Raw genomic sequence first — 9453 nt, 5'->3', positions numbered from 1 at the left:
GGTTGAGATGTGCCTGAGTTATGCCTCTGCATATGAAAAAATTGTAATAAAATGGCCGCCTAGCGGCCATATTGGATTGTATCACAAAACAAATCGACGTGCATATCTATGAAATTGGTCAATGTCCTTGTACCAACGTTGAATAAAATCGGTTGAAACATGTCTGAGTTGTGGCTCTGTACATGAAAAAATCGTAATAAAATGGCCGCCTGGCGGCCATATTGGATCGTATCACAAAACAAATTGACACGCATATCTATGACATTAGTCAATGTCCTTGTACCAACTTTGAATAAAATTGGTTGAAACATGTCTGAGTTATGGCTCTGTACATGAAAAATCGTAATAAAATGGCCGCCTGGCGGCCATATTGGATCGTATCACAAAACAAATTGACGTGCATATCTATGACATTGGTCAATGTCCTTGTACCAACTTTGAATAAAATTGGTTGAAACATGTCTGAGTTATGGCTCTGTACATGAAAAAATCGTAATAAAATGGCCGCCTGGCGGCCATATTGGATCGTATCCCAAAACAAATCGACGTGCATCTGTATGACATATGAAGTAATCCTTGTACCAAGTTTGAATGAAATCGCTTGTTGCATCTCTGAGATATCTGTGTGAACGGACGGACGGACGCACACACGCACGCACGCACGCACGGACGCACGCACGGACATGACCAAACCTATAAGTCCCCCCGGACGGTGTCCGTGGGGACTAAAAATAGATGAAAACAAAACACCACACTACTGAAATGGCAACCTTGTGATATTTCATTCTTCACAGAGTTTATTGAAAACAATCATTTTTGATATTCCACATCGTAAATAAATCATGTCGTTACAAAAGTAAAGAGTCATAAATCCTGACTTTATGATATGAAATACCCACGTACCACTCTGGTTAAAATCCCACGAGCGAAAAATTTCAAATTACAGCACTCAAAGGGTTATTCAATAGTTGCACAGATAACCTTGAGTGGAATGTGCATCAATGATGTCAATCACAATCACACCTATCAATGCATAATACACACATACATTGTTACTGAGCCTATCTGTTTCATTCTAGGAGTGATTTGCACCACATTACCTGATCATATTCCCAGTTTCTTCCGGCTGATACAGTAAAATATATTAACTTTTCCTTTCATTTGCTAGAAGAGGTCTGGTTTTGAACTCCCAACTATGAGAGCCTTGTGCGATGGAAAAACCTCTGTAGCTTTTTACAAATATTGTTGTAAGAAAAATAACGACTATCATGAAAAGTTTCAGTAAAATTGACATTTCCCAGACTTGTTTAAAAAGAAGGTACTGCATATCACCCTGTATAAAAGACAGTTGTCTGGCTTGATCAAACTTTTGAATCCAACTTTGACCAAGCTTGTGCAGAGCGACACCAATTACCACACACTGCGGTAAAAAAATAATTGTACTATGGAAAATATTGTACAGGATTCAGCCACAGCACAATGGTGAAAGCGATTTTCCTGTACATAGCTCTAACCTTTCCATTGAAGAGCAAGAGAGTTTAACCACAACACATCGGTGAAATTCTTAAAGAGATACAGTCGACTGAACTGCGCTCACAGTTCGTATGGGACCCATGTGACCAATGTAAACACTGTACGATGGTGATTGATGAAAGTTAAAACATGTCTGTCATAATCTACATCGTATAATTTAAATGTTGCAGCTATGATGATGAGGTGCATCTAGATATCGTGCACAAAATACATTGTTTGTAAACAAGAAACTTGCACAGGCGCAGTTCCGACGACTGTTTCCCTTTTAATTTTCCCGGTACATATTTCCCATTTCACCAGTCAAATACAATGATCAACAATATATGGGATAGTGCTTGATGAAAAAATATGAACTTTGAGGTATCTTTTTTCAACTTTACGTCATGATTTTGAATGCGTCAGTAGTTCCTGGAATATTATGCCCACATCATAATTATCATAAAAAGTTCATTAAAATACAATTCATACAGATAAAAAATTCTCACTTTGAATTCAGCTTTTGTATTCATGATCACTACGATAGTATTTGGCATCTTCAGAATAAAAGAAATTTATATTGACAAATGCAGTTTATTTTACAGCAGTTTTTGGCTAAACAGCTTTTCTCAGCCATGTATGGGACCTTTAATATTGTGAGGAAGAACACAATCAGTATATATATTGGCCCTGATAGGAGGCGCTGTTGTAACAACTGTTTAGCTGCATACAGTATTTCTCTCACATTGATTATCAGGTGCTGAGTGAGAGAACATAATGTTGTACAGCCAACACACAAAGCAGACCAACCCACAGTGCGTCAGTGTGATCTTATTGGTCATACGATTTATCAACCTGTGGTACATGGTCACAGATTGGTCCATCAAAAGAAATAGACCAATCACAGACAGTCTTTCAACACTTCTGCGGATCAACCACAATTTATAAGCTGACCGTTAAGTACCTATGGTAGTAGAATTAGAATCTGTCCCTCACCTAACATGACTTCTGTACAAGTTCACATACTTTTCAGTTTTGTTGTTCAAGCTGTTCACCCCCAAATCCCAATAAACAGGTCCACAATCACCATTGATAACAATGGGTTTAGGCCAAACCATGGTGGTGAAAGGGTTAAGCATTGCTAAATTCACCTCTTATTCTGACAAGAGTTGAAACTCTTTCACTTTAACACTGCAGACATCACTCTGAGACATGCCAACCTTTTTCAGACTTATCATATTGCACTGCCAAGTTCACTGACAATTTACCTTAGGACTGCAAAATAGAAAGCATTATGCACAACATCAAGGTCAGCATTTGCTACAGTTTATAAGGCCCTGGTTATGTAAATTGTTTCAAGTAATTGGACATTCAAGACATAAAGGATTTTTATTTTGCCATCATCCATATTGGTATGGGCCATTCTATGATTTCATTGCACAGTAACAAAGTTCTTTCCATCAATTTGGATGCAGACGACACATAATCATTACCATAGAACACATCTCAAAACTGAAAATCTAAAATTCTCGCTCAAACTTTGTTCACTGAAACTTTAAAATATTACTTTCCATAATCATAAGTGATAATCAGAGGTCACAGTTGGCGAAAATTTACCGACATTTGATGATCAAAATGGCCACTGACCCTGTGTTTTGAAAATCAGAGCTAAATTTTCAATAGCGCTGATTGCGATTTTAGGTTTGTTATTAAATACAGCTGCACGCACACGACATTTGACACTACTGCCTGAAATTCAGACAAACTTTGTTGTTGCACGCGCAGCTGTTGTTGCAGCTTGTAGTCTGAGCCATAAATTCATGTGATTTTCAGTATCCATTGTAATGCTACCTGGTTTGATTTTCATCGGTCTTGTGGAAAATGTGGACAAACGCTTATTTTTGCGTATTAATGAGAGAAAAACTACATCATTTGCAATCAGCACTTTTTTTGATAAAACAAAATAAAGTTTGGGTCTTTGAGATCCACCAAACAAACAGCAGATCTTCCAGTCGCGTCAACTTGTTCAATTTTTCTTCCATTTATCTCTCATGAGTACATAATCTTTTTTGTGCAAGCATACAACACAGATATGAAAAACCTACACAATGTAAATTTCAGAATTTTCCTGAATTTCAGGTAAAATGTCACATATAGAAGGTGCTAAAACTAAGAAATCTTTTATACTTTGAAATCCACACTTATATTTCCTTTTCGTACTGTCTTTTCTGAAATGATCTTAATGTCAACAGACAATATTTGATCACGTCATTATGCACAGATTGCACAAAATTGATAAATATAATGTGCTACTTTTCAGAAAAGTTTGAGTTTCCAAGACGTCATGACTTGCGGATTTTACTGTCACATTATTGAGATAGTCATGACTGGTACTTTCTGAGTTAGGCAGAAGGATGTGTTTGAGGGACTGTGATTGGCTGTCAGTACGGTGCAGTACACCTGGTTTCATATGGACTAATTGGAATCGAGTCAATAACATGATAATAAACTTTACAAGTGAATGTGTGAATCAGCTCTGATCAGAAATGCTCATGAAATGCCAGGTGGCGCTCACAAATAGTCATTTTTTCCCCTGATTTTCCCTGATTTTGTTTTTCTTTGAGCAATAACAAGGTCAAATTATGACGGTTGAATTATGACATTTCAAAATTTCCATTGCCATTTTTAACCTGTTCACCCCCAATTCCAAGTAAACAGGTCCACAATCACTGTGGATAACAATAGGGTTTGGGCTGAACCAAAGTGGTGTGAGGGTAAAACTTAGTTTGGTCACAGTGATGGAGGGACCATGTACAGTCACTACCACTGCCTAGTTTCGATAAGTTCCCCTTTCAGACTGATTCTCTTTAAGAGTTCATAACTGAGACACAGCAGAAAGCTGGCAGGTGCTGCAGAAAGGTATCTTGCCGTCAAACCCTTGGTCAGTCCTTTTGCACCTTCCTCCTTCATCAGTGTGACAAAGGTAGTGATGATGGAGTTGCCCCCGGTTACCTGTGATGCAGAGACAATAAAACAAATGTTGGTTGCCATGGTAACATGCTCAGAAATATTTCATATATTACTGCTATTCACGAACGTGAACAGTTCATATCCTATCAACCTTGTATTGAAAATAATAACTTATTCATATGCAAATTTGTTGTGCGTGTTCCTTAGAGGTCTTGCATGCAACTATCGCGTCAGAATTTCTGTTCTGCAATCATCTAGAGCCAATGTGAAGTGGCATGGGAGATTGTAACTGGTCGGCTACTTTGAAATGATTCTCTGTTGTCACTGATATTCCGGTAATCTCCAGCCATCAGAGATGCAGCACTTCAACCCATATATAATCTATACCTTACTGAGAATATTGGACAAGTGCATACAAAAATTGCGCATACAAAAATAGTGTCAATGACATGGGCTTCCATATTTGAGCACAATCTACTGATATTATATGAACTCAGTGTCTGTATACAAATAAACTCAGCATCATACTGATTAAATGTATTTCACAGAACGTGGGTGGTATGAGGGGGGGGGGGTGAGTTTTCAATATCAATATTGGGCAAAGTCAAACTACAAGTGTGGGTAGTTTTGTAATAATTCAGAAAAGCACTCACGACAACACATTTGGAAACATAAAATTCAAAGCCATACAGGGTCTTTCATAAAAGAAACTTCTCTATCATGAGTTTAATCATTTGTTAGATTGAAACTTGTTAAAGCCCCAATAGCTGCTAATTTTATGCATTATTTTCATGATTTTATTTTCAAACCAAAGTTGGTTCGTGTAAATGTGCTAACTGAAGGACGTGTATTGAAGTATCACTGCTCGCTGATTCGGACCATGCCTACACGTTTTAACAGGTTTAATAATAAACGGGTGCCGCACCCATAAAATGGCGCCCCCACGGAAAAATGTGATCATCTGAGCAAAAAGCATGATGCCATTTACTTGAATGCACAACTCATGATGGCCAACACTTTGTTGTTTTTATCTTTACTTTCTCTGTCATATGATTAGTTTTTGAAAATGGCGGGAAATCTAAAATGACGTTAAAACCTCTGAATTTACATGCCACTTTTGACAGTCATGGCAGCGTTATACACTTTTTAGGTCTCTAATGGGTCTTATTCAAAGAAAACTCTTGGAAAACTAAGGATATTTTGAGATCGGTTTGCCAAACATTCGCAGCTATTGGGGCTTTAATTATCATTGGTCAGAGAATGACAAAAAACTGGAAAAAGCAAGTTTTGAGTTGCCACGGCATCTACTGCATAATAATTGTTCAGCTGAGTCTCAAACAGGAATGTTTGTTATAAGAACATACCTGTAATCTGGTCCTGACAATGTCCATAGGGTTGGTGAGAGTTGCTGATGTCATCCCAGCCAGTGGAGACGCTACTGCCTGGATCATTATCAACGGAACCCCGTCTGGTGTGACAGCTGCCATTTTTTCTGAAAAATGAAAATAATACAGCTAGGTTAAGGTTCAACAGAAACTTCATTGTTTTAGTACAGGGTAACCCTTTCCCTGCCAGCCAGTATCACTTACCCATCAGTGAAAAGCGATACTGGGTCAAAACCATACATATTTCCACCCATTTGGCTTGGTCTGTTCCAATGGTGTTAGTCCATAAAAATCATGTTTTTAGTATCTGTGATTTCAGGGGCCTTCAAATGTTCAATATTTTGTTTAAATGCACCATATGGGACATATTGTGCTTCACTAGTTTTAACAAACTTGACCTGATGGTGAAATATGACCTTGGCAGGATAAGGGTTAAGGATGACAAATGATCTAAAGTAACATAACTGCTGTCACTGAAACAACTGTACAACTTTTAAGAATTAGAGGTGAGTTTGTGCGATCGATTTGTGCATGCTGGCTTGTTGTATGTCATCCAAATACAATAGTCTGATCACAGCATCATATTGGGTCACTAAACCACACTGTTTACGGGTGGAGATGTGGTCACTGGCGAAGTGGTTTTATCCACTGTGCTAACAATAAATTATGTACGTCTGGGGTTCGAGTCCTGATGATTATTCTGTAGCATTACACAGAAAGATTCAGTCACATACACGCTAAACTCCAACTCTGTCCCTAAGCCATGACTGATGATGCAGCAGGGTTCTAAATGAGCGGATTTTTAGGAATGGACCACCTCTGTTTTTCCAGCAATATACTCATTTGTAAACAACCATACAAAAGAATGTATTTCCACAACGAAAGAATATGCAAATAGGGCTACCAAATTACACATTGTGGTAGCCCAGATGGGCTACTGAATTTTTTCAGACAATCAAACATGTCAAGTTTGGTATATTTTTTTCATTACTGCGTACAAGCTGAGAGAAAAATACTTTGTTTGAACAAAAACAACTAGCTTTTCACCAAAATTATGGAGAGTGAAACAATGAAGCAAACTTTATTTATCGCCAAGTTGAAAATGAAACAGTTTAACTACAACAGTCACGTGCTTCAGCGAGTTATGCTGGTAGGGAGTTTCTTCCAGATTTTTGGTGCTTTCAATCTATCGTTTTGCAGTATTCACGGAAAGGACTAAATAACTGAGGCAATAATTTGGAAGTTAATATCAGCAGTGTCACAAAAAGAACAGGATTTTTATTGTCTTGGATCACTTCTAGCAATTATTGGTATACTGATTCATCATCTCATTAAATAACCTTGACCGGCAGAAATACTGCAAAAATAAATGAAAAAAAGACGCTGGGAAATTTGACCGGGGCAATGCAATTTTTTAAGTGTCTAAAACTAAAAATATAAGACCTTCTTGTCAAAACCTTACAGAGGAGAGGTACCCCACAACCTTAATTTCAAAATTAATTATTAGGTTTAATTTTGATAGAAAATGAAATCTTGAGCAGAGCTAGAGCAGCATATTGTGTAAATGACCCATAAATATTTTTAAGGTACAATTTGCAAAGATGGAAAACAAAAACATGCAAACGTTGTTATGGACTATCAGTCTTTAACTTCGGGCTTCTAACTTCAGAACACGGTAGAACACTTGGGCTACTGAGAATAAAATACGAATTTCAAGCCCTGCACTTACAGTCATGGTTAGGGGTGACGATGGTAGAGAACCATATACAAGGGAATCTTTCAATCTATTTCTGCATACCAGCAAATACAATACTTATTGAATAATATGGTGATATTGATATTAGAAGCATGATTATCGCACCGCAGAGTTGTTACCAATACTAGGTCTTAACATGATGGGCATTTGGTTGAAATGAGTCAAGAAAGACATCACGACGTGTAAAAGTTATAATGCTTCAAAACACCATGACGATAACAGCGAGCATTTGGTACAGCCCTCTGCAAATTTATGTAAAGTTTCTTTCTGTTGCTGAAATGATGGCATGCATTTTGGTGCAAGGTAATATTTTCCTACCACAATAGTTATGTAAATACGCACAGCCTGTTGTGAACGTGAATGACAATGCCATACCCATCGGAAGATGGTTCCTGCCATATCACGTGACAAAGGCACCAAGCTCGGGGCTTTTTTCCCCATGATTCAATATACATTGAGTTGAAGCCCTATAATGCAACTTCCACCACTATTTTTATCCATTTTGGTGAAAGATCGCGCGAGTTATAAATGGCGAAAATGGCTTTTCCAGAATAAGTGGCCAAAAAGCTAGCAGATTCGTAAAAATCATCCTGAAGTTGGTGAACTTCCTCTTTAATTAACACTTATATCCCTATGGCCACTTGGGTTTTGAGTCTGGTTAGCAGCCATCATAAAGTTCATTGCAGCTTTTTGTATGGCAGAAATATGAGTGGGAACTTACGCCAGTAAAAGTGATAGAAAGGCCACCATAGAGCACTGTTTGGAATAAATGACATCAACGATGCTAAGTAACCCCTATAGAAACCAGCCATGCCCTCTTTGACCCAGATCGTCCGTATAACACCAGAGGTTCTCTTTAATGCGGATCCATCAGCGGTGATTCTAGCGCTTCCCTGTGTCTGACCCTGCATCATCAACAACTGTGACACCACATCACAGGGAACTGTGATGGTCTGCGCCACCAGCGAGGCTGTTCCTCCGGCTATGAACGACCTGGTTGTGTTACTCATGTGCTTAAAGCGAGTACGCATGAGCTCGTAAGTAGTTATATAGCACTGCCCTGAGAAGACTGTAAAGGCGTTCACCATAAACCCCCTGTAAAAGCCCCTCACTCCCTCGTATCGAAGGATCTTCTTGAGGGCGTCCCACGTACCCTTGTAGTACGTGTCATGTCTTTGAACTTGTAGTTTGGTTTTGATCAAGATGGTTGGGTAGATGGCAGCTCGTATGCCCATAGAAATCATCACACCGAAACCATAGAACTTCCGTTTGTCCATATCTTCCCACTCAATGATCTTTGTGTCCCGACTCGCCATTGTCACTGTGTAATTGTATACTATTGGTATCACAAAAACAATTTTTTACGTTCGCACAAACGCTGGCCACTCTCTCTTCCGTTCGACTTGCCAAGCAACACTATCAAAGTGATATCGGGTTTACATTACTGGGGAGGTTAATAGCAGCCCGTTTACACTTCAACATTGACAACGCACAACAGACAAAGTTGAAGAGTTCGATGTCAACAGCTCGCTCCGCACACATAACTACACCTTTTTACACTTTACGTAAGGGTCAAAATGACATTGGTAAACGCCGCCAGCAGTAGTACGGAGTCAATGACCAGAGTCCGTCCATAAAACTATTGGCATAGAAATAATCAGGAATCACAAAACTAAGGCACGCACAATCTTGACTGTTGCCTATCCATACGTTACACTGTCGACGTTGTGGTACAGCAGTGTGTAAGTTTGCAACTTTCAGCTCGCCACTTTTCATACACACGGAACCACCGCCATGATTTCTCCGCAGCCGTGATATTACAACTGCGCATGT

General features: G+C 38.8%; 1 protein-coding gene across 1 annotated transcript; it reads right to left on the bottom strand.

The window, feature by feature from the left end:
• Nucleotides 1-771: 771 nt before the first annotated feature.
• LOC139125015 (solute carrier family 25 member 44-like) lies at nt 772-9447 on the bottom strand. The gene is made up of 3 exons (XM_070691124.1): nt 8342-9447; nt 5844-5971; nt 772-4521 (listed from the first exon to the last, which is right to left on the bottom strand). Exons 1-3 carry the CDS (start codon nt 8934-8936, stop codon nt 4330-4332), a joined length of 915 nt encoding a protein of 304 aa, XP_070547225.1. The 5' UTR covers nt 8937-9447; the 3' UTR covers nt 772-4329.
• Between the last annotated feature and the right edge of the window lie 6 nt (nt 9448-9453).

Source organism: Ptychodera flava (assembly GCF_041260155.1).
Source record: "Ptychodera flava strain L36383 chromosome 23 unlocalized genomic scaffold, AS_Pfla_20210202 Scaffold_24__1_contigs__length_23054250_pilon, whole genome shotgun sequence".
NCBI lineage: Eukaryota > Metazoa > Hemichordata > Enteropneusta > Ptychoderidae > Ptychodera > Ptychodera flava.
Note: the sequence above shows the minus strand (reverse complement) of the source record. Positions and strands in the feature narration are given on the sequence as shown.

Excerpts from the sequence above, each read along its gene's own strand:
- LOC139125015 (XM_070691124.1), bottom strand. The coding sequence starts at position 8,936 with ATGGCGAGTCGGGACACAAAGATCATTGAGTGGGAAGATATGGACAAA. Across the intron at positions 5,972-8,341 it reads TTTCTATCACTTTTACTGGC|AAAAAATGGCAGCTGTCACA; the intron begins GTAAGTTCCCAC and ends TTCATTTTTCAG. Across the intron at positions 4,522-5,843 it reads TTGTCAGGACCAGATTACAG|GTAACCGGGGGCAACTCCAT; the intron begins GTATGTTCTTAT and ends TCTGCATCACAG.